Source organism: Nannospalax galili, unplaced genomic scaffold (assembly GCF_000622305.1).
Source record: "Nannospalax galili isolate Female #2095 unplaced genomic scaffold, S.galili_v1.0 scaffold443, whole genome shotgun sequence".
NCBI classification, from domain to species: Eukaryota; Metazoa; Chordata; class Mammalia; order Rodentia; family Spalacidae; genus Nannospalax; species Nannospalax galili.
The window spans coordinates 2,406,951-2,431,091 of NW_008352479.1; the positions used below are offsets into that span (position 1 = coordinate 2,406,951).

A 24,141-nucleotide genomic window follows, 5' to 3' on the forward strand; every position below is an offset into this window, starting at 1 on the left:
GTTTGCAAAGAGCTTGTGGAATAGGCTGGAGTTTACTGAGTACTCAGGCACCTGTGCCCTTCCCTTTGACTATCAGACTATTGAAACAATGGACCCCGAGAAATAAGGGTACCTTCAGTTATCTCATGCCAGGAGAAGGAAGAGGCTGAGGCTGGTGCCAACCAGAGGAAAGAGACTGACAACTTGTCAGAGCACCTTGCAGAAGAGACTGGAGCCCAGATGGTGATGATGGGCAGGACCATAGCTGGACCAGGACTGCTTCCCTGTGCATACCTCTTGCTCTCTATTTAAACCTAGATTTATGTTAGGACCCAGAAGATGGAATTGGGAGTGTGGTCACTGTACCTCTATTTGTTTGTCTTATCGTGCGGTCACATTTCTCTGCTTTTCACTATTCCTTGTTTGTTTAATTGGTCTATTAAGGACAGGTAGCTGAATCTGGTATGTTAGGGCTGCCAGGCTCCAGGCTGTGACTCTAATAACTCTGGTAACAGGCAGATTGAGGATCTCTAAGGCCACAGCATACATATCTTGCTATCCTTAGACATTGGTCTTTTGCTCAAAAAGCAGTTTTCAGCTTGGATACTAACCAGAGATTAGAATCTGGACTAGCAGAAAAGCATGGCAGCTGGCCCTGGGAGCCCAGAGCCTGGTGGAGTGCCTTGGGCCAGACTCCCATGTCTGTGTCCAGTGCAGTGCCTTCTGGATGTCCAAGGTCTCCAGTTGGTTCCAAGGTGAATTTTGGGAGGCAGTGTAAATAGAACGTCTTCTTCCAGATCAGGGGCCCTGCCTGGCTGCAGGGGGTTGGCTCAGCCCTGTAGAGAAGGAATAGGTTCGAATGTACAGAACCTACAAACCTTGGGCCCTGCTGGCTGTGGACTGGATCATTATATGACCAGCAGCACCCAAGGGCGCTGTGCAGGACTCTCTAGGAGGGTCATGGGTGAGAAACGAACTGATCCAGTTAATCAGATCCAACATGTGGCACCAGCACACCTCAAGGCTAACCCTGGGTAGAGCTTACCTGTGGTCTCTGTATTAGGGCCTTTTGGCTGATCTATGCACCTCTGGGTACCCCCGTCCCTCCAAACTCCCCAGCAGTATCTTTGCCAGGCTCTGTCTGCCTGCCCCTCAGTGTCCTGCTCATCTATGCATCTTACTTTCTCAACTACCCCAAGAATTCCTTGAAGGTCCCATTCATTTATGTGCTCAATAGTTGTTTCTAGCAACTTGAAGGTGAAATAAGTTAGGCCCCTGCACCACAACTCTGAGACACTGGATGGATTCTTCATGTCTAACATGGGACAGTGTAAAACTCCTCTCCTGGAATGCATGTCAACTGTACAGGGATGGTGTACAAATAGCACTCAGCCGAGTGCCAGGACCATGGGGAGTCTTCAGGTGTGAGCCATTTGGTTATCTCCTTGTTAAATGTCTTAGTTGATAAGTGACCACCATAGGTCAACACTGGGAGTTCCAGTCTGGGGTGAGGCCTGTGATTACTGTATCTAGCCAACCTGTTTTAACTCTATAGTTATGTCTCACCTGTCCTTGAACTACTTGGCCTCTCTCTCTGTTTGGTTTGTTAAATGGAAATCTTACTTGCATTGTAGTTTGTTCTGGTTATAAGTGGAGTCGTGTTTATATTGTGCCGGGGGGGGGGTGGTAGCTGCCAGCATGTTGTCAATACTTAGTCATCTCACGTGGAGGCTGGAGGTTGATGTCAGGGGTCTTCATTAATCGCTCTCCACCTTAATTTTTGAGACAGTGTCTCTTAGTGAAGCTACAGCTCACTGATTAGGCTAGACTGGCTGGCCAGTGACCCTCCTGTCTCCAGCTCCTCAGAACTAGGATTACAGGCATACCACCACACTCAGCTTTTCATCTGCATTTTGGGAATCAGGTTCTCATGCTTCTGGGAAAGGACTTTGCTGACTGAGCCATCTCCCCAGTGCATCTTCTCTGCCTCACAGATGATTTGGTTGGTACTCTGCTTTTGGCCTATCAAGATGAAGGGAAGTGAGTCAGAGAAGTAGTCACAGAGCCTCCGTGACTGTTGACACCTGTGAACCGTACCCTCTCGGTCCCCCACTCTTGACACCTCACCCCTACCCGGTGGCCTCACAGATGGGGGTCATGGCTTTATCAATTACTGTCTCAGGGATACAGGGGAGCAATGACCACTACCTCTCACTTGCTAAGGCCACAGCTGCTTAGGTGACACCTTCTTGAAGGTATGTCTTTCCCAGCAACCTCCCACCTCTTCTTCCTTTTTTTGTTACCATGAACTTGAGCTTGTTTGCCCCTTTCCAGTGGATCCATTTGCCTTCTTTCTTGCAGGAAGCCTTGAGGCCAGGGGAAGGGACTCAGTCAGCACCACATGTGTTCGTCTTAGGGTGATGAACCATCGTCCAGAGCTTTGATGCTTTCAACCCTCTCTGGAGCACTGCTTAGAAACTGGCTGATCTTTGTGGGTTAAGCAGACCTTTTTTCTTGAGTGTCACCTCTATGTCTGGTTCAGAACAATCATCTCTGCTGGCCCCTCCGTGGTTCATCTGCTAGTCCTCAAGTTTCCTGCCTAACAACACTATTACTGCCCAGGCAAGGCTTATTAGTCAGGGCTAAGGTAACAAAAGCTTGTTTTTACATTCCACAGTGCTATAGGGAAGTGGTTGGGATGTGGTGCAGTTTCAGGGCAACTTGTTTGCATTTTATTTAGTAACTGGAAATATTGAGATATAATTTACATCTTATAAAAGTTACCCATTGTAACTGAGTAGTTTAATGATTTCTATGATTTCACTAGATTGTACAGCTATCAATGTAATTCACATTTAGGATTTTGCATCCTCTCCTTCCCAGTAAAATTCCTTCATGTCTGTTTACATTTCATTCTCATTCCCACCCTGAGTCCTAGGAAACAGCTAATCTACTTTCTATATGAATAAAACCCAACTATACAGCATTTTGTCTTTTCTTTAAAAAAGCATAAGTTTTGAAGTTCATTCGTGCTATGTTATGTATTAGGTCCATGTTCTTTTTTTATTTTGGTCTTTTTGAGAAAGGGCCTCCCTGTAGCTCCAACTGACCTGGAACTCGCAATGTAGACCAGGCTGGCCTCGAACTCACAGAAATCCACCTGCCTCTGCATCCCAAGTGCTGGGATTAAAGGTGTGTGCCACTGTGTTTGGCTGTTCCGTGTTCTTCTTATGGTTGAGCTCTATTCCACTGTGCGCATATACCACACTTTGTTCTCTCACCAGTTAATAGGTATTACTTCTATTTTTGGACTGTAATGGCTTTTGTTGCCATGAACACTTGTATACAGGTTTAGGTGTTGGCACATATGTCTTTATTTACCTCTGGTAGATGCGCAGGAGACTTTAAAGTCTCTGTGACCTTAGATAATCTAACTTCTCAGAGCTTCAGTTTCCCTCTCTGGCATTATGTTTAGCTCACTCAGTCCTGAATCTATCTGGGGTTGTTTTCAGCCCACTCACAGTAGCCATGTAAGGATGCCCGCCTTATCAATAGTGCTTTGCCTAAATCAGCCTATTCCTATTTCACAGATGTGGGCAGGAGAGGTGATACATGGATAGTGCCAGCTACCCTAAGGCACGTCCTTCTTGCTGGACTGTGGGAAGTGCAGAAAATTCCCAGCTGGAGAAATGGAAGAAGAACAGTCCACTTGGAGGGAAATGGCAGGTGTACAGAGGCTAGGCCAGACTCTGTGAGCAGCATCACCCGGTGTGGATGAGCTTAGCAGACAGTGGGTGTGAGTACCTGGCAAGGAGGCAGACAGGGTCAGCAGCACCAGGGAATGATGGTGCCTGGGTGTCCTGTGTATGGAAATTGATGGTTGCAGGAAATGGCAAAGCTGGGGAAATTTTTAAGCAGGATGGAGACTTGTTAAATTCAAAGGCATGTCGACAGAGCTTTACAAGGCACTTGTTCTGTGATGCCCGGAAACTTGGCGTGAGTGGTGACTCATCTAGGATTTGAAGGGAAGCCCTTTGCCTGTGGCTGACAGGTTCTGGGCCTCAACCCACTGCCCCTGTGAACAAAGCACACTGTAGGATTTATTATGCTTACTTCCTGGTGGATCAAGGGCCACAAGTAGCGATGCTCCCATCCTGACACCCACTGCTGCTGGGCAGAGTGAGAAGCTAAGCCCTTTGCTTGTGGATCATTTGTGTTTCCCACACCCACTCAACCAGCTCTGCCTCTACAAGGCATATCAGAATTTCTAGGAATACATGTCTGTTTAAAATGCTTATTCAATATGCCTGAAATTTTAAAATATTTTTACATTTATTGATTGATTAATTGTGTATGACATGCATGTGAAATTAAAAGGAGAACTTTCAGGAGCCAGTTCCCTCCTTCCACCATGTGGATTTCAGGGATTCAGCCGAGGTCATCGGGCTTGGTGGCAAGCACCTTTACCCATTGAACCATTTCACCAGTCTGCCTGCAGTTTTTAGAATAAAGATTGTAGAAAATAAAAGTTGGTTTTGTAAGACGTGAATGGTAAGGTACAAATGACAAGAGGGAAAATTCCTGGGCATACAATGGAACCTGGCTTCTAAAACACGCATTGAAACCTGTTTTAATTAAATGTCTTATACATAAAGCAAAGCATGAACATCCCCCAGTGCAGTTCTGAAGGGAAGATGTGGATGTTTCCTCCACGCTCATGGATATTGGGTACTTGGTCTTCAAATTACAAGGAAGCAGTGTCTTCTTGAGAGTTAGGAATGCCTTTATTTTTATACACATACCCACAAGTGCAGACACACATAGACACATACACATGTGCATCCATAAAGTGTTCATTTGCATATTTACCCTCTAAAATATGAGAAGATTTGTAACATTGATGTTGACAGGAGGGATATTTTCAGAGCCAGGCTAAGAAGTGACAGCAGTTGTTTATTCCATCAAAATGGATAAAGAGCGAGGTCTTCCAACTCGTAATTTCTTAAGGACAACTGATAAGGCCACAATGTCAAGGGAGCTTATGAAGCCCATTAATATGATGTGTGACATGGGGATATAGGGGATACAGGGTTCCTCAGGGAGAGCAGGTGGCAGTGATAAAGCTGTGGAACTCCCTACTGGCCACCCTTCCCTCTTGAATTTTGTCTTTGATCTTGATGCCCAGCCCCCCAGCCTTCTGCTGTCTGCTCCAGTCTTTGCCATATCTGCTCTGCAGCCCCTCTCCACACCACCCACCCCTGCCAGCCCAAGTCTGACCCCAGTCACCCCAACTGCCACCACTTCTTTCTCTTGTCGGTTTTTGTCTCCAGGCCTCAGCCTGAGTCACTCCTGAGTTTCCCTGTGGCCAGATCTTCTTGGCACCAGGACTGCCATGGAAGTGGTCAGCTCTGTGCTCAGGATGTGATTCCACAGTAATGTAACTGTTGGTCTCAATGGTAGCCCATCTTGCTGTTGACTTTCTGTTTCCTGTCTCTGAAAATCCAGGGGATGGACTACACTTGTCTGTTGTATCTCAACAGAAGGCAAAGCCTGTCTTTGCTCTTCCTCCAACTCACTCTCATCTCATAGTCTCTCTTTTAGGAGCTCACTTAGTGTCACCTAGTGACCACTGGAAGAATCTAGCAAGCTTGATGCAGGTCATTGGACTTGCTTTGCACCTCACACTGATCATTCTACACTGGAGTCAAAATGTTTTCTGAGGTACAAGCCACATGCAGGTGCTTTGCTGTGCAAAACCTTCCAGTGACTTTCCATTGGCCCATGATAGAAGTTCTAGATCTTTCACCTTTAAAAAAAATAGTAGGTGGTTTGGGGGATAAGGTTTCACTATATAGGCCAAGCTAGCCTGGAACTCACTATCCTCTGCTTCAGTTTCCCAAGTGTGTGTGTCCATGCCTAGCTAATAGTCTCAGCTCTTTTAAGGGGCTTGTTCCTTGATTAAAGCCTTGTACCCCCAATTTCTCTCCTAGGTTATCTTATTTCTTGTGCATCTGGAGCAGGCAGGTGTCCTGTGTTGTTGGACACAGAGCCTGGTCCATGAAGGTGGCATCACTTAGTATCAGAGACTCAGTATGTGTACTGTATATCTGCCTGGCTATCGTGGCAGGCTACATTCAACCTTTTCTACAGTTTTCTTGTATTAGGCGGTTATAAAGATTAATAGCTATTCTTTTACTTTCCCTTTCGGCGCATCACATTTTTTCAGATGGAAACGTATTCATTTGGTGGCAAGTCCTGGGTCAGAATGGGATTTCCATTTAAGATATGATTCTGGCAGAGAGAAAAGCTTGGCTGTAATCTATCATAGATTCACTGTCTAGAAAGTAGGTGCTTGAAAAGCAGAACCAGTGTTTATTCACTTTACAGTTTAAAGATAGATTTGTTCTTTTCCCACTCTCCTTGCTCCACCCCCTTATTTCTTGGAAGAGGAAACCTAAGACCTAGCAATTAAGGGGCCTGCATGGGGTCTGGCCCTGGTCTTCTGTGAAAACCTCCTCCAAGGTCAAGGTTCTTTCCCGGCCACAATGCTGCTTGCTGTGTTTGCACACTTTCTGAACACTGCTGGTTTGTGTCTGGCCCTGGCCTTGCTCTGTGTACTTAATGGTGTTCTGTTTGAATTCAGGAGCCAGACTGGCCAAGGGTCAGCCCTCACAATGCAAGCTTATTCTCTGTGACCTTGTCATATTCATGCTATTGGTAAATTACCATATTTGAGTTAACTGAGAAGCTGACTCTGGGAGCCAGGTTGCCTCCACCCCACCTCAGGTCTAAGCATGTTTGTGTGAAGTGTCCTCCAAGCCCCCTTGTCTGGGGTTGGGCTGTCCTTCCCCCAACTCTGTGATGGGGTGGAAAGCTAATAGCAAAATGTATCCTTAAAAACAGCTGAAAGGTAAATCATTTCTAATGGATGTTGCCATTGTTCATCCTGTGATATAAAAACACCTACAATGGAAATGAAAAACCTAAAGTTCAGACCCAGGAAGCTCAGCCATGGCGAGAGCTCAGTTGGCAGCTTCAGCTAACTACTGTAGCTTCCCTGGCTGGTTTCTGCTGATGTTGTGAGCACCCAGTTTGGTGATCTTATCTCTGCCTCTTTCTATTTACTCTTTTACTTTGGCTTGGTATATACTTAATAAACTCACTCATTCAAAACCAAAAGTGTGGTCATCATCAACTATTCGCCAGCCCATGTGAAACAGACCTTCACTGTGCCCTTCTGTCAGGTTCTGACTGCCTCCCACCCTCACTTTCCTCATCTGTGGTGTCCTTACTGTAGCAGTCCCGCCCTGCAGGGTTACTGGAAGATTCAAAGAGACAGATTATAAAATCCTTAGACACCATAGATGTTAGCTGCTCCCCCTGCTGGGGGTCTGTTCTGTGTTCTGCGGCTTGCCAGCCATGTGACATTGAGTGAGTTATTTTGTAAAACGGTGTTAAGTGTCCACTGCACAGTATTGCTCTAAGGGTTGCATGAGCTATAATATACAGCAGACTGTAGCCAGTACCTGACCACACTGAACATGCTCAGTAAGGGACAACAGAATCCATAGGTGACCTCTCAGCAGCCTGGGTTGATACATGCATAGTGTACAAGTGTACCTAGCATTGCACTGCACCCCATAAACATGTACCTTTGCTATCTGCTAATTACAAAAATGCCTGCGTAGTTATTAAAATCTGTGATCCTGTCCAAATTTTACTATTTTTTTGTGGTTACTCTGGCTTTCTTTCTATGTACAATTCATTAATCTATATATTTCTCTTTACCATCAAATTGGGATAATATGTACTTTTAAAAACACAACTGGAATATTGGTATGCCACCCTAGCCTAGAGAAAACTGTTGTTTTTACTTATACTTCTGACTTGGATAGTTTGGCTCAGTCAGTGGTCCTGACATCTTGTGGGATGTCCCTGTACCTTGCACCTCTAGTGCAGCTGTCCGTCTTGGGGTTATGAAGAGGCACATTCAGCCACCTTTCACTGTGTGCCTGTGACAGTGTGTGCTTGAGAAATCACTAGCATGACCACTGGTCCCACTGTCCAGTTTATAGGGTTCAATTGTTAAATATTTTAAAGCTTATTGAACACAACTTCGTAAAAGGACAACTCACAAGGATCCTTGGGTGGTGAATGTGTGAGCCTGTGCAGAGGACCATAAGATGGTAGAGGTTTTCATATATACACATAAATGTGGGGTGTGTTTGTGTGTGTGTGTGTGTGTGTGTGTGTGTGTGTGTGTGCGTGTGTGCAGGCCAGAAGTCCTCAGTATTTTCTCCGTCACTGTCCATCGTATCTTTTCAAGCCGAGTCTCTCACTGAACCTGAGGCTCATCAATCGGCTAGCCAGAAGCTCCAGGGATCTTCCTGTCTTCATCCCCACGTCAGCACCAGGGTTACAGATGCATGCAGTCATGCCTGCCTTTTTTACATGGGTTCTGGGGATCCGAACCCATGTCCTCATGCTTATGAGGCAGGCCCTGTTGTGACTGAGCATCTCCCCAGCCCAAGAGACTTTTGCATACTCTTTCCGCTAAGATGGCTTTCCTCACTGCAGAGTGACTATGAGAAACTGGCCCATGGAATTATAAAAGCAGTCCCAGGGAAATCTGGGTAAGATTTACATCAGTATTCAGTTTTGACATATTTTTGTAGAATTTTGTCATGGGGGGCGGGTACCTGGGTCAAGGTGATTTGGGAATCTGTCTGCACTATTTGTTAAGACCATATATACTCATCTACTTGTGGTTTATAGGACTGCCTAGAGCGAGCCCAGCTCTCAGAATTTAGGTCTTGTTAGTCTGTTGGGGGTTTTGTCTGTCTTTCTGCCTCTACCTACCTTGTGCTGGGATTATAGGCATGCATCACTGCACCTGGTTTATGTAGTGCTGCATATGGAACCCAGGGCTTCATGCGTGCTAGGCAAGCATTGTACCAACTAAGCTACAGCCCCAGCCCACAGAGTTTTTAAAATGTGTCATGTTTGATGAATGCAAGGCTGAAATAGCAGCCAGGAGCCATGTCCTCCCATGGACCGCCACAGCTGTTCAGGGGCTAAAAGAGCTCTGCTACTGCCATGAAGATCCTCAAGTAAAGATGGCTTGTTGGCCTTGAACTGTCCAGGGTAGTTTGAACTGGATCCTATGGACAGAGTCAGTTTAAACCCTCTCTTATACATCTCCCTGCTATTCCCCCACTGGCTGCTGTCAAGGGAAAGGGAAGATTTAGTAAGGGAATGGGATATTGAGCCAGGCAACGTCTGTTCCCCAGGATGCAGCAAGGAAAATGCTGACTGGGGCTGGGGAGGGCTGCAGAGGGCCTGGGTCCTACTCCTGGGATGCTAATATTTCAGATTGAAAACCAGATTTCAGCGCCTGCCTGAGCTAGGAAATCATTCTAGAAGGTCATGTTTCTGTGGGCTTATCTAGGATCAGCTTTGCTTGCATTGCTAAAATATTTAGAGACTTATTGAATTCCAGCTGCAGTTCACGCGTAAGGCTCCAAGTCTGACTTGGTGAGAGGCTTTGGGTCTAGGTGCCTCTTGTGGACTATTGCTGCATGTGGGTCATTACAGAAGCTGCCACTCTTAATAGAATTATTTTCCAGAGTCTATGATACAAAGCATTACTAAGAAGGATTGTTTTGGGGGGTGGGAGGGGGTTACAAATGCATATGTGTGCAGGTGCTCATGGAGGCCAGAGGTCAACCTTAGGTGTCATCCCTCTGGAACTGTCTGTCTTGTTTTTTGAGACAGGGTCCTGGAACTTACCAATTAGGCAAGGCTGGCTGCCAGGAGCTCCAGGAATCCACCTGCCTGGCTATTTTACGTAGAGTTCTGGGGACCTAACACAGGCCCTCATGCTCATGTGGCAAGCACTTGACCCGCTGCAAAGTGTCCACTCTTAATAGATTTATTCTCCAGAGTCTTAGCTAAAAAGCATTATTGCCATGTTGGGTCTTTAAAACTTTTGCTCATTAGCCCTAAATCCAAATGCAGTCATCCTCCCAGAACATAATAAAACTCACGGTACCTTCTCAATTGTGCTGAACTGTCAATTAATTCTTTGCCATTGATTTGAAGCAAATAACCTGAGATGCTCTAGCAGACTAAAACCTTTCTCTGTCCCATGTTCCTTTTCTCCAATGGAAGGAGGAGAAGGCCTGGTCCTACAGTAGCTTATGAGCAGCCTCTTATGACCACAGTTAATTGTACATGTAATGAAATCAGGCTCTGTTTGTGTGTGTGTGTGTGGGGGGTGCATACATGTGTTGAGGCCACAGCAATAGTGTTTTGGGGAGTGAATTTTAAAAGGACAGTACCTTAGTGCTCCTGATATGGAAGCTGCATAACCTTAGAATTTAGGTCACTTGGGAAGTAGGGAGCATCCACTGTTAATGAAGTTATCAGCCTAAGACAGTGTTTAATAAGTATTCAGATAGCTGCATACTGGAAGCTCCCACTCTGTCGGTGTTGCTGGGTCTGTGTTGTCTGTGGGGTGTGAGTCCTGTAGGCCTTTCTAGTAATTCATACATGGGAGGCTGCTCCACAGACCCACCCTATCCACTTTAGTTTGCTGAGTTTGCATGAGGCCAGAGCCCCTCTCCCTCTACCACTGGGCCCTGGACAAAGCATTTGTGTGAAGGTGTCATGGGACTCAGCATCGCTGTCCCCTCACAAACTCAGGCCTCCTAACTGGAACTGGGAGGTGGAGTCATGTGGTGCTGAGTCTGGTATGGGTGGAATCTGATAGACCAATGATCTGATACTCAGACACAAGTTTGGGGTGACCTTATTAGGTGGGCCATCTGTTGCCAGGTCTGTGACACGAGCAGTCTGATTTATGGTCTTTTCTGTTTCTTGCAGTTCTATGTGCTGAAAGAGTTGGCCAGATGACTAAGACATACAATGACATAGATGCTGTCACGAGGCTTCTTGAGGAGGTAAGTGTGTGGGGAAGGCGAAGGACTGTTTATAACTGATGGATCTGCACTGACTCCTTGTACCTTTCAGTGAGAAATCTCACATTAGGCTCCTGCATTGTACAGTTTAATGGCTTTTTTTCTTTGAGATAGGGTCTCACTATATAGTCCCAGCTGACCTGAAACTTGCTATGTAGACCAGGCTGGACTCGGCCACACAGAGACCTGATCTGCCAGCCTCTGTCTCTCGAGTGCTGGGATTAAAGGTGTGCCTCACCATATACAGTGGCTTAATTTTTTGAACTAGTAACTATGTTTGTAGGCCTTGGAAACTGTAATTTTGTGTACACATTTTAGATTCGTTATTGTTTTTTGGAAACAGAGGCTTGTGAAACCCAGGCTGACCTTAAACTTGCTATGTAGCTGAGGTGGGTCTTGAACTCCTGGTCTTCCTACTATTGCTTTCCAAGTTCGGAGACTGCAGGAATGTACCACCATGCTTCACTGATATTTCAGATCACAGTTATCTAACCTTTTGACATTGCAATGTGACATTGCCATCTGTAAGTGTTCTGGGCCACACTCAAAAATTTTTGTTTAGATTTTTGACATCATGTTTAGATTTTTGACATCATGAATTAATGACACAAACATATATTGGCACTTAAGGACCTGTCAGAATACCCAGTTTCAGATTTGAGAAACCTAAACCATATACTAACAGAAGAATATATGATTGACCCGACCTTCCTGATATAGTTTAAACCTCTGCTTCTAGGCTAGTAGAGCAGAATACAGCATCGGCATGGAACTAAGTGACATAAGCATGGCAGCAAAACTTGAGGATGTCGCTTGGGGTCAGCCAGGCTGCATGTCCTGGAGAGACTGACATTCTCAGTTGGTCTCAGTGTTCTGTTGTCATTTGGGAGTGAGGGGCTATGAAGGCCCTTAGATAGACCATGTATGTGATGTGTGCATGTGCAGGCCAAGTGCAAGCCAGTGTAGGCAGGGCTTAGCAAGTGGTCAGAGTACGTGCCTGTGATGGTGCTTTTGCATCACTATGACCAAATACCTGACATAAACAACTCAGAGGAGGAAGACGTTTACCTTCAAAGTCCAGCCTCTAGTGACCTGCTTCCTCCAGGGGGACCCCACCTCCTGAACATTCCACAGTCTCCCGAAACAGCACCACCAACTGGGGAATATCAGTTCAAAACACAAGCCCGTGGGGGCCATTTCAGATTCAAACTGCCCTCACCCCAAAGCTAGCCTTCAGAGGACAGGCAGTAACTTTGGACTTTGTTTCTCTTCTAGAATCTAGAACAAGTTTGGGTCAGTGACTATTCTTTAACACCTTCCCCAGGAAGAGATTAGGATGCTGTGGGTGACACAGATGGCACTGTGGCTGTTTCAGAGTGGACAAGGCTAAAGAGCAAGCAGGCTCTGTTAGGATGATAGGACCCAAGTCCCGCAGGGTACATCTTTCCACCCAGTATCTCTGTCCCTCTCTACGTGAGATGTTCCCACTTGCCATGCAACCCACCACTGTTCTGTTCTGAAGGAAAAGACAAGAACTCCTCAGCCCTATATAAATGATGTGAGGGTTTGGGCTGTTGTGACTGGCTCCTGGGGAGGGCATTCTGAGATGCTGGCCTCTTGCCTTCTGGTGGCACTCCAGTTGCTGCCATCTTGGTGGCTGGTGTCAGCCACTGGTAGGCTCACTTGGATACACTGCTGGCTTTTGGAAATGTTCCTGTTGACGCTTTTCTGGAGTGCTACTGTCCTCCAGAGTAAACAAAGTGTGTTCAGTTCCCCCCCTCCCCATGTCCACATGGCCGCCAAGCCTTTGGAGAGAATTCTACATGTGTACCTTTATCTTTATTCTAAGCATCTGAACCTCAGTGGTTGAGTTGGCTGGCTCTCTGCCCTGTTCTAAATCCTTTGTGTCTACCATTGTCCTCCTGACTCTCAGAGCATTCAGAGTGGCTCACTTGTTCACATTCTTCAGCCCCTACTTGCTTTCTGTCCTCGGGGGACCTGCCCTCTGCTTTTCTACGTTGACCTTGTATGCCCTATGATGTCTTTCCTGATTCTCGCTGTCATGCTGCAGACCCACCAGGGACCTGTGAGGCTCTCCCTGACCCTGGCCCCAGGTAGTCTGTGTCCCTGCTGAGGCTGGAGCACCAGAGTCTTCCTGTGGCTTCCTTTGTTTTGGTCCTTCATTTGGATGTGTTAGAAACTATTCCAGGGCAGGGCTCCTGTTGGGTGATTTGTCTTTTTAGACTTAAGCAATCTGAAGTTAAATGTTGTTTTGACATTCAATAGAATATCTGTCTCTTGTTGCACTTGTTAGGAATGAAATTTGACTAGAGAGCTAAGCATTGACCATACTTGAGTTCATTAATTCCATAGAGGTTCTTAGAACTAGTTACTGATGAACCCTCTGCCCTACAGAAAGGGGTCAGACACCAAGATCACCAGATGACTTTCCAGCCCTGGCTTGCAGCACCACTGCATAGGACTCTGTTGCTTTTCTTTTTTTAATTTTGAAATTTTATTTATTATTTTATGTGTGAGTGTTTTGCCTGCCTAAAAGTGCACCTGTACATGCAGTGCCCTCAAAAGCCAGAAGAGGGCGTTAGATCCCCTGAAACTGGAGTTGTAGGTGATTGTCAGCCACCATGTGGGTGCTGGGAACTAAACCTGGGTCCTCTGTAAGAGCAGCCAGTGCTCTTAAGTGCTGAGCCACCTCTCCAACCCTGGCTCTGTTACTTTTGCCTGTTTTTTGCTGCTTAGTCTTTGACACTGTGCTAGTTGATTGTCTATGGGACATCTCTGTTTTCAGAATGTGACCTGAGCTCCCACTGCCCTGGGCAGTCATAGCCCCCAGTCTGTAGCTGTGATACATCAGAGGCTGTAGTGCGGGGTGATACTCCACAGGGTACCATCCTTCTCTGCTGGGACATTCAAAGACCACTTCCAGAGAAGCCAACGACTTGAGCCCTTTATGCAGAGCCCAGTATCAAGAACTCACTTTTTGGCCAGGCATGGTGGTGTTTCCTTACGCCTACAAGTTGAGGTACCTACCAGTACTTGGAAGGTTGAGGCAGGAGGAGCAGGAGTTGAAGGTCATCCTAAGCTACATAGCAAGTTTGAGGCTAGCCTGGGTTATATGTGACCTTGTCCCTAAAATTAAAAATTAAAATAAAACAAATAATTCACTTTTCTCCAGGTAATTTCTCAATGAAGTATAGAATGTCAGCTTATCTTTAAAAAATAAAGTTGAATTAGTGCAAAGAAGATCATTTTGGTAGAACAGTTTCTTCCCAAGGTTCTTTGTTAAGCCTTTCTGTTTTATGTTTGACGGGTGATTGTGTCTGCATCTCTGTGTTTTATAAATAGCACACCACTTGCCCTTACTCTGATAAGAAAATCACAACCCAGATCATTGCCTTTCTCTGGAACTGGGCAGGTTAAAGTCTAGCTATCGTCACATCATGTGACAGTCGCCCCTTGCTGCTCCAGCTTTGCCTCCATTTGTGAACGTAGGTTTGCTGCCTGGCACACGAAGGGGGTGCCTGGGATTAGCTCTGGAAGCTCACACACAGCTGCTGGGGGTTTACCAAGAAGGAGATCCTGCAGCTTGCCCTGGATTGCTGCATTGGGAATGTACCTTTGGGCAGAGCTTGCCTGCACCCCAGTTATGAGAGTGCTTTCCACTGGGCCTTAGTCATACTTTTTATCCTAAAATTGGTGAATGAGATGAGTCACCTGTTAGTGTGGGCAGCAGGCTATGCCTCTCCAGGGAGAGTGCCAGTCAGCCCAGTGTGCAGACAAGAGAGGCGTCAGGTTGTAGTCTTTCAAGCCAAAGTCCAGCTACAAAGCAGCTGCCCTCCCTCGCCCTGTTTCCCAGGGAATCAAAGGACTAGACTTTTGGTGGCTTTTTCCTAGGGCCCAAGTTATTTCATTATTATTTTTTTTTATAGTCACTCATTGGTTTTGAGGTTAAATCCAAGCTTTTTGCTTAGCTGTTTTCTTGACTTTAGAACTAAATATTTGCTTTGTGTTGACTTAACCGGTAAGAAAAGGGGAGGGTGCTCCCTGCCCCATTCCTATGGGTCTCAAAAACAACCTAATTAGCCTGTTGCCATAATAAAACTAGACAGAGTTGGTTGTGGTAGCATAGTCCTGTCATTCCTTCATGTGGGGATTGAGGCAGGAAGACCTGGAATTGGAGGCTAGCCTGGGCTATACAAGACCCCATCGCAAAACAACAATAACAACAAAAACCCAGAAGCCAAAACAAATAAAACTAAACAGAAAAGATGTGGCACCATAGTAACTTTTGTTTCTGTTTCACCTGTAAGAACTTTTCTGTCCCCTCCTGCTTTTTCTCCATGCCCTGGTTAATTACCATGAAGGTTAGATTTACAGTGTTAATCAGTGATACCTGCTCCCTGCAGGACTGGGGAGGGAGAGGCTGGAGGCCCTGCCCAGGTGTGAGGTGTGATCTATGGGGCAAAGGGCTTCCTGGTTGAGCTCAGTGCCCCTCTTGTTTTCTTTGCTCCTCCTTCCCCGTTCTTGTCCCTCCTGGGCCCTGGCTCTCCGTGTGCACTGGGAAGCCTTCTTGTCTTTCATGTGCTCTGGGCAGCACCTTACCTCACTGTTGATTTGTCTGCAGTGTGCTGTGCACACAGATCCCTGCTAAGGTGTGTGAGATATCTGTGCTTGCTGAAACTTAGCAGCTCAGGTGTGTGAAAGCAACGTGGAGTGGGGTCATGAAGTGAGCAGTGAGCATTATTTAAGTCCCTTCTGGGAATCCTGTCTCAGTGCTTGTCCTAGTGTGGAATTCAACAGGTTTATGTTGGACTTTGGAGGCTACCTTTCTGTAGCACTTGGACTTGTTCTCTGGCCGCTCAAAGCCTCAGCAGCCTTTTCCACACCAATTCATTGAGTCCTTCCCCCGTAGGAAGGCACAGCCATAGAGTCTGAGAAATGACAAGGGTTCAGGAGATACGGAATCTTCTTGGAGATCCTGTGATCCCTGAGAATAGATGCAGAGATGAGGATTTTTGACTGCCTGAGCTACCACCATGTCCTCTTGGCTACACTGGAGGGGCTCTTTCTATGTGTGCTGAGTTTCTGGGTGCTGAGGGACTGGTATGAAGTGTACACGGTAGGGGTGAGTGGAGGCTATTTATGGATCACTTGATGCCATACCCAGCTGACCTGTAGGATCGTAGTCACAGCATTACAGATTTGGGAACTGTGGAGGACCTGAGAAGCTATCATCTTACAAGAGGAAGCCAAACTGTGTAAAAATTTGGTTTTCCTAAGAAGCTGCTGGCTCTCTTTATGGTACAATTCAGTGATAATAAAGCCATTTCAGCTACCATGCCTCTTTAACAGGAAGCTAGACCCCAGTGATGTTCAGACTGTGGTACCCAGCTCAGCCTAGGATGGCTCACCAGGAGCAACTAAGCTGGGGGTGAACACCTGCTGTAAGAAACACATGCAGAGGCTTAGGGGAATAGTAATTTGGTGATATATTTTATACTTAGCACAATCAACACCCTGGAGGCAATCCTCAGCACTATAAGAAAAAGAAAAAGATGCATCGCAGGTTGTGTGCCAGAATTTACAGGTTATATAAACACATGCCAAAAGTTTGAATATGAAATAACACTCTACGTGGAAGGCATTTTGGCATTTCAGTTTTGCACTATTGCTTTTCATTTAAAACAAGATGTCCATTGTCACTTCCTCAATTATTTCTCAACACACTTATGGTTGTATAACCTGTGGTTTGAACAAAACTATAGTGTTCCTGATTTTGGAGAGGACACGTCATTTGCCTCAGGCCACATGGATTGCTAATACCCAGTGTGGAATCAGAGCCCAAGACTGTCTCTACCCCAGCTTGCTTCACCTTGCCAGCCTCCCACCTAAAGAAGCAGGTAGACTCTGACCACAGTGGCAAATGGATCTTAGAGTGATAGATTTGGATGTGACATATGTTGGTAGCCATGAAGGCAGCAGTGTCTTCTTGTGGGCCGCTCTAGTTGGTATTAGTGGCTGAACTGTCAGAACATCCTGTGTCCTGAACTGTCTCTGAAGTATGGCATTTCTACACCTTCTCTCTGCATTTTGAAAGTTCCTTAAAAAAAATAAAGCCTATATAAGAAAGCAAAACAACACCCAAACAGATGCAACTATATTGGGTGTGACTTTACTACATTTTCATTTCACAGGCAAGAGTGAAGAACTCAGTATGTTCTGTATGTGAGCGAAAGAGGCTGCCTTTCTGTGCTAGCTCTTTGACTTTTCTGTAGGACCATTAGTTTTTGAATCTACCCACCCATCCATCTACTCATCTACCCACCCACCCACCCACTCATCCACCCATCCACCCATCCACCCATCCATCTGTCCACCTATCCATCCATCTATCATCCCTCCATCCACAGATCCATCTATCCACACACCAGTCTATCCATCTACCCACCCATCTACCCACCCATCCACCCATCCATCCATGCATCCATCCATTCACCCACCCATCCATCTACCCACCCATCCCCCTACCCACCTGCATACCTATCCATCCATCCACCCACCCATCTACCCATCCACTCACCAGTCTTTCCATCCATTCACCCACAGATCCATCTACCTATCCACCCATCCATCCACCCATCCATGCCCCCATCCATCCATCCATCCATCCATCCATCCATCCATCCATGTCACTGGGTGTACCCATGTGCTAAGGACTGGCCTACAATAGGTAAGCTTTAAAGTGGAGAAATGTGCTGCTAATGATTGCCAAAATATCAAAAGTAGTTGTGAAATGTTTTTGGAAGCTTTTTCTCTCCCCTGTACCTGGTTTTCATCATATCCTTCAGGATAGCTCCTGCATGTATGTGGGCAAGTTGACTCCTCTTTAACAGGCATCAAATGCTGACCAGGATGGTGAATTGTTCATTCTTCTGCTGTTTCTAGATGCGCCTGTCTTCCCCATTTGACACTGAGCCCTGTTGGCCTCTTCCAGTGTCTGCACAGGGTTCTTAAATCCCAATTCTCTTGCCTTTTGTAGAAAGAGCGGGATTTGGAGTTGGCCGCACGGATCGGCCAGTCATTGTTGAAGAAGAACAAGACCCTAACTGAGAGGAACGAGCTGCTGGAGGAGCAAGTGGAACATATCAGGGAGGAGGTGAGGAGTCGTGGCCTGGGAGCAGTAAGTGAGGCGGGCGGGAGCCCTGTGTGCCTGGGCATGTCAAGCCAGCCACGGTCCTCTGAAAGCCCAGACCATGTAACACTCCATGCCTGGCAGAAGTATGCACAGGCCAGTGCAACAACCAGGTAGACCTAGGTACCTGGAGAGGACTCTGTGAGGACCTGACTCTTGCTGCAGAGTAAAGTAGCCTTTCACATTTGTCAGTCCACTATAAATGTATGTGTGTAGAATAAAATCAAACATAGCATAGGGCTTTCATGGTATAAACCAGTTATTTTCATTATACATATCTTGATTGATGGCTGTCATGGGAGAGGGGAAAGGACATGGACTATCTCAGCTTCTCTCACGGGGACTTAGAGTCAGAAGGGAACCCAGAGTAAAGAGGAAGGATGCTAGTTTTCTGAAAGAGATGTGTCTACAGCAGGGAGGCTGTGTAGTGTTAGCTGGGGTTGATGGAACAGGGATTTGGAGCTTAACAGCTGGTCTTATGGGCAGCTTCTCTCCTGCCCCCTACCTCTTCTCCTAGCAGTAATTTTAACTGTGAGGATTTTATTTATTTCTTCTCCCTCCTTTTCTGTCAGAAACTTCTCTAGTGGAAAGGATGCCCTTATCCATGACCCTAAAGTGTATTCAGTCATTTTTTTCCTCATTAAAATTATTCCAAGTCTAGGTTTAATGATGTTTTGTAAGGTGAAATGGAGTTAAACTGCTGTAAGAAAGGGTTTAACCCCCAGCTTTCTTTCAAAAATTGTAAGCTAGAAAGAATCCTGTTGTGTTCTGGGAGGCAGTAAAGTTGATCCTGCACCAGGGAAATAGCCTGAATTTCCATGCCTGAATTCCCATCTCCTGGGTGACTGGGAAGAAGTTGTGCAGGTCAACATGTCCTTCTGAGCAGAACACATCACCCAGGACCCAGTGAATGGTTGCCCACTGGCCTCTTCCCATGACGGTCTGTGTGGGATGGCCTCCTCACTGTACGTGAAGAACATCTACTCGGGGAGTAGAAAGGCCTTGCTTTCCTTGGAAAAGTTTTGAATTTGAAAACTAAGATGACATGCTCTGCTTTGGCAGATCATTAAATTATCCATCCAGGTGGTGAAATCTTTATGCAAATAACACAAGTTACTCTTCCAAAGAAAACAGAATCTGTTCCCTTTGTGGTATGGGAAAGTTGGAATAAACCACAAATCAAATGAGACAAGAAAGAATGAGGAAGACTTCCAGTTCTTTTTCATAGTGCTGCTTCCATGTATTTATGAGTACTGAATGTTGGAAGGCAGGTGAGAAGTCGTATGGCTTCATTTGGCTTATCTTAAACCCTCGGTCCAAACCAACATGGTTTGCAAAGCCCCTTCATCAGTTGTCAGCATGGCCAGGGACCCTATGTGGTTCATCAGTCACAGGGGGATTTCCAAGTGGGGTCTATAAACTGCTCCTGGAAGCCCACCTGGAGCTGGCACAGCTACAGACTTGCTCTGAGATGGCATTGGGTTCTGGCAAAGCAAGTGGCCTCTCCTTTCATTTAGTGTTAGGACCCGTTACTCTGGCCCCTTGCCCACCTGATCATCTGGCTGCTTCCAAGGCCCAAAGCCTTTCCAGTCCCTCCTTTGCATTTCTCTATATCTAACTAAATATGATGATACTGACAGGGAGTTTCTTGACCAGAAGTCATTGATTGTTTTTCTTAATTGGGATCAGACTCAAGTCTTTGAGTAGCAAGGAATCAAATCCATCAGTGCCCTCACTTTCTTTCTTTTTTTTTTTAAATGTAATATAGTTTATGACAGTTGAAGAAAAAAATCAAAAAGGCAGTAAACATTCCACAAAGCAACTTTCACTGCAAGACTGTAAAGGACAAACTGTCCGTGGTCTGTGATTGGGGACCTCTAGCCCAAGGCATGCATACGGGTTCTCATCCATCACACATTTGTGGGAACCTGAGTGCAGACCACTTGGGAACCCCAAACTGGGTCAGGGAGACAGCTGTTTCTTCATCCCTGAAATCACTGTGACCTCCACGCCTTGCCCAATAAAAGGGTCAGTATGTGGACAGGTTTAGAGCAGTGCTTGGCCTGTAAAAGGAACTTAAGGGCAGGGGCTCAATTAACTTAGTTACTGGTATTACTATAATAATGGAGCTGGACCCAATCCTGACTCTTCGGGTGTATCTTTAGGTCCAGGGTCAAGGCCTATATCTGCAAAATGATGAGAATGGGCCTTCAAGATGGATCAGCAGGTAAAGGCACTTGTGTCCAAGCCAGACTACATGAGTTTGGTCTCCAGGACCCACATTTTGAAAGGAATCTGATCCCTAAAAGGAACTGGATCTAGACAGTTGTCCTGTCCTCTGACTTCCACAGGTGCACCCCCCCACACCCTGTCCAATTTTAATTTAATAAAAATATTTTTAATGATGAGCCTGCTGGAGCCATAATTGATCAGAGTGCTTCAACTCAGTTTAGCTAAGAATGTGGAATTTCAAAATGGCCAAACAACAGTCGTTCAGTGCTTTGATTGTTCATACCCAGTGTCACGTGTCTCTGTGACATAACCCTCTATTTTCCTTCCCTGTGAAATGGGTACTAGTTTTCAAGGTGGGGGGAAGGAGGCTGATTTCTGGTCTGGTTGACAGAAGTAAGTGCTTGCATAAGGAAAAAATTAGGAGGTTGCAGGACAGTCTAGGAATCCTCCCCTTTCTGCACCCACTTCCAGAACCTTCCACATCTGCTCACAGATTTGGTCACAGCCGGATACTGGGGATTCACTGGCTTGAGACAGGGAGGAGGCCCCAGGATCCCGCTCAGCTTCTTAGACACACGAGGCCCTCCTATTGGCCTCCAGGTCTTGATGTTCTCAGTCCATACTTCCCAAGTACCGGTGACAGATGGGCAGACTGTGGGAGAGACGCTTCTCCCTGAGTGGCGCTGCCCAGGCCTTATTCATCAGAGGAACCTCTGCTCATTTTGTTGAAGAGCTAGTGCAACAAAGGAAGGTTTCACACCGGTAACTTTGCAGTGCCTCCGACTCTAGTCAGCACTTGGGAGAACTGCAGCAAGCAGTTTCAGGTTAAAAGCACCGAGCCAGAAACATGGGCAGTGAGTTTGCTCACTGCTTCAGAAAGGTCCTGGGCAGCAGGTCCTGGCTTCACTTGACAGTGCCCTCACTTTCAACAGGAACTCTGTCCCTAAGCATTAAGTAACTCTGTCTCTAAGTAGTGCTTGTAAACGGAGAGGATATTGTCAGCTTCCAGAAAGCAAACTTAGCTCTCCCTGTCCTGCCCGCCCAGGTGTCTCAGCTCCGCCACGAGCTGTCCATGAAGGATGAGCTGCTTCAGTTCTACACCAGTGCTGCCGAGGAGAGCGAGCCTGAGTCTGTCTGCTCAACCCCGTAAGTCACCAGCAGTGGGCTTCTGGAGCCAGAGTACCGGCTGACTGTTGTGGACACCCTTGGCAGCATCTAGGCAGACTCACTACCAATGTGGGTCAGCCTTTCCCAGAATGACCATCTGAGGTCCTCAGACAGAGCAGTGTCAGTGTTTGAGTGGGAGCTGCAGGGGTCACCTTGCCTCTTACAGGTCTCATTGCTTGTGTGTCAGGACAGCTGATTTGCCCTGGCATGTTTGTGGGAGCAGGATGGGCTCTTTGTGATGAGAGGAAGTACAGATCCTGGAGCCTCGGGTGCCATGGCTGGTCAGAATGCCTGGGAGCTTCCCTGAGGTCAGCAGAGTCTCACATATGAAGCCCAGTGGCCTGCTTTGGGGGTCCCAACTCTGTGACTTATAAGCCATGGCACCTCACTCCTGTGCTTGTTTCCTCACCGTAGGATGGAGCCATTAAGAACACTTAGATCATGGAGTTGTGAGCATTGAGTTCACATACCCAGTGTATTTAAAACGCTTCTTACACATAGGTGTGCATCCCAGGAGTTAATGAGCTCCCGGGAACCCTGGAATTGCATTGGTTTTAAATAGAGCTGACCCCCCTTCCCCATTCTAAGCTGATGTGGTAACTGCACCTTGTGGAGAATATTTCAACATGGGACCAGTGTGGCAGGTTGCCTGAAGATTAGGGGATATTCCCTTGAGTAAGGGGGGGAGAGCAGTTGATTGCCCCAGTAGGGAGGATGCTCAGCCTCCCTGACCTTGAGCATAATTTTCCCCTAGGCTAAAGAGGAACGAGTCATCATCTTCCGTTCAGAATTATTTCCACTTGGACTCTCTTCAAAAGAAGCTGAAGGACCTCGAAGAGGAGAATGTCGTACTTCGATCTGAGGTGGCACGAATGCCCTGCTCTCGTCCCTTTTGAAGGGTGTGGGGAGTCCCTTTGCCTCATCCGGCAGGAATAGCTATAGTGGTAGTACCCCGAAAAGCACCCTTCTGAGGACAAACCACCTGTGCCTGCGCTCCCTGGAGCCAGGGCTCTCAGACACAGACGTGCAGACACTGCCTCCTGGGCTGACCACCTCAGCAGGTGAAGACTGAGAGGAGGTGCACACCCCTCCCCTCACCCCAAGACCTTCCACCATGGTCCCCAGTTCTGATATTGTACTCAAGCAATGGCCTGAAGATTGGAGGTGACACTAGTTCTCACATTATCCAGGATCAGATTTGCTCCAAGGAAATAATGGTACTCCAGAGCTGAGAGAGTTCCTACATGGTACATTTAAAAAGGCTGAGCTGGGTGGCCTGGGAGCTTATGCTTTTGAGTGTTTCCTATATAGGCAAGGAAGGCACTGTGCCAGGCACTTGGCCTATATCATCATCATCATCATCATCATCATCATCATCATTTGAATCTCCACAACAAGACTGAGAGCTGGTTACTTTGATTCTCATTTGTAGTAAGAGTTGGGCCCCAGGCTGCTAGATATTTAGAGTAAATAAACGATAAAGACAGGATTTGTAAGTCTGTGACTTTAGCCCCCACTTTTCCCCCATCGTCCACCCTCCCTCTCTAAAGCCTCTGAAACCTGTAGATTCAATGCTGTTTGTTTTACTTAGCAGTGATCTTATGCTCTGTAGCCAAAGGGATGGTGCCCTGTCCACTAGGCCCTTTGTCAGATTTGGGCTATGCCCCCACCTAAGCTGGCTCCAGATTCCCCGAGGCCCCTCCTATAGGGCAGGCCACCTGTTACTTTGAACTTGCCACGCATTGGAAAGAAACTCCTGTCTGAGTTTAAGATACAAGATGCTCTTTTGCACAGCCTACTCTTGCAGACCTTGCCTCTTCTAGCCCTTTATTCCTTACTAATAGGAACCACAGGCCTGCTTGGTCTGCTAGCCCGTGGCTGAACAAGGCTGAGCCCATGCTTCCCATTTGGAGTCCATTGCTGCTCTCCCAGCATCTGGCTGAGGTGACCAACTTAGTCCCAGGCACTCAGCCCTCTGTCCCTGAGCTAGCTGAGAGAATCTAATCCAGCTGTGGATTCCTGATGGCCCACCTCTTCTCAGAATTCTTCTGTCTCCTGCCTGTGGCCCAGGACCCTTGGGGGCTACCTCTCTTTAACTGGCCATTTTCTTGGGCCTCTAGACTGCTCTCTTCCCACTTTCTCAGGCAGAGCAAGCTGTCTAGAGCCCAGGGATAGCTATCCCCCCCCCTCCCCTTCATGTTTCAATACAGGCTGTCACTTTGTATCCCTGGCTGGTCTGTAACTCACTGTGTAGCCTTGCCTGGCCTCAAACTCATAGCAGTTCTCCTGCCTTGTTCTCTCAAGTGCTGCAGTTATAGGCATGAGCTGCTGTGCCCTCCACTTCTGGGATAACTTTTGAGACCTTGTTCTTAGTGAGCTGAGCAGGATAGATGTAACACCATCTCAGAACCTTGTAGTTCAGTGCCTGGCCTGGTAAAGGTTGGCCATTCGTGTGGTTATCCTCAGAATGCCTGCCATAGGCGGAGCAGTGTCTCAGGCATCGGGAAAGCCATGGAACAGACACAAATAATAGCACCCTCTAGTGGTGCACTCTTCAGTTCTCTGCCTTGAGAA

The 24,141-nt window shown here is 46.7% G+C and overlaps 1 protein-coding gene across 10 annotated transcripts in view; it reads left to right on the forward strand.

Annotated features, from left to right (window-relative positions):
- Trak1 (trafficking kinesin protein 1) overlaps window positions 1-24,141 on the forward strand; it is a 129,908-nt gene that overhangs the window by 71,339 nt on the left and 34,428 nt on the right. For all 10 annotated transcript variants that reach the window (XM_029554300.1, XM_029554303.1, XM_029554298.1 and 7 more), the window contains 4 exons: window positions 10,864-10,940; window positions 18,016-18,132; window positions 21,446-21,546; window positions 22,322-22,430. In XM_029554300.1, coding sequence (XP_029410160.1) covers window positions 10,890-10,940; window positions 18,016-18,132; window positions 21,446-21,546; window positions 22,322-22,430 — 378 coding nt within the window. In that variant the 5' untranslated portion in view covers window positions 10,864-10,889. The remainder of the gene's footprint in view (window positions 1-10,863; window positions 10,941-18,015; window positions 18,133-21,445; window positions 21,547-22,321; window positions 22,431-24,141) is intronic.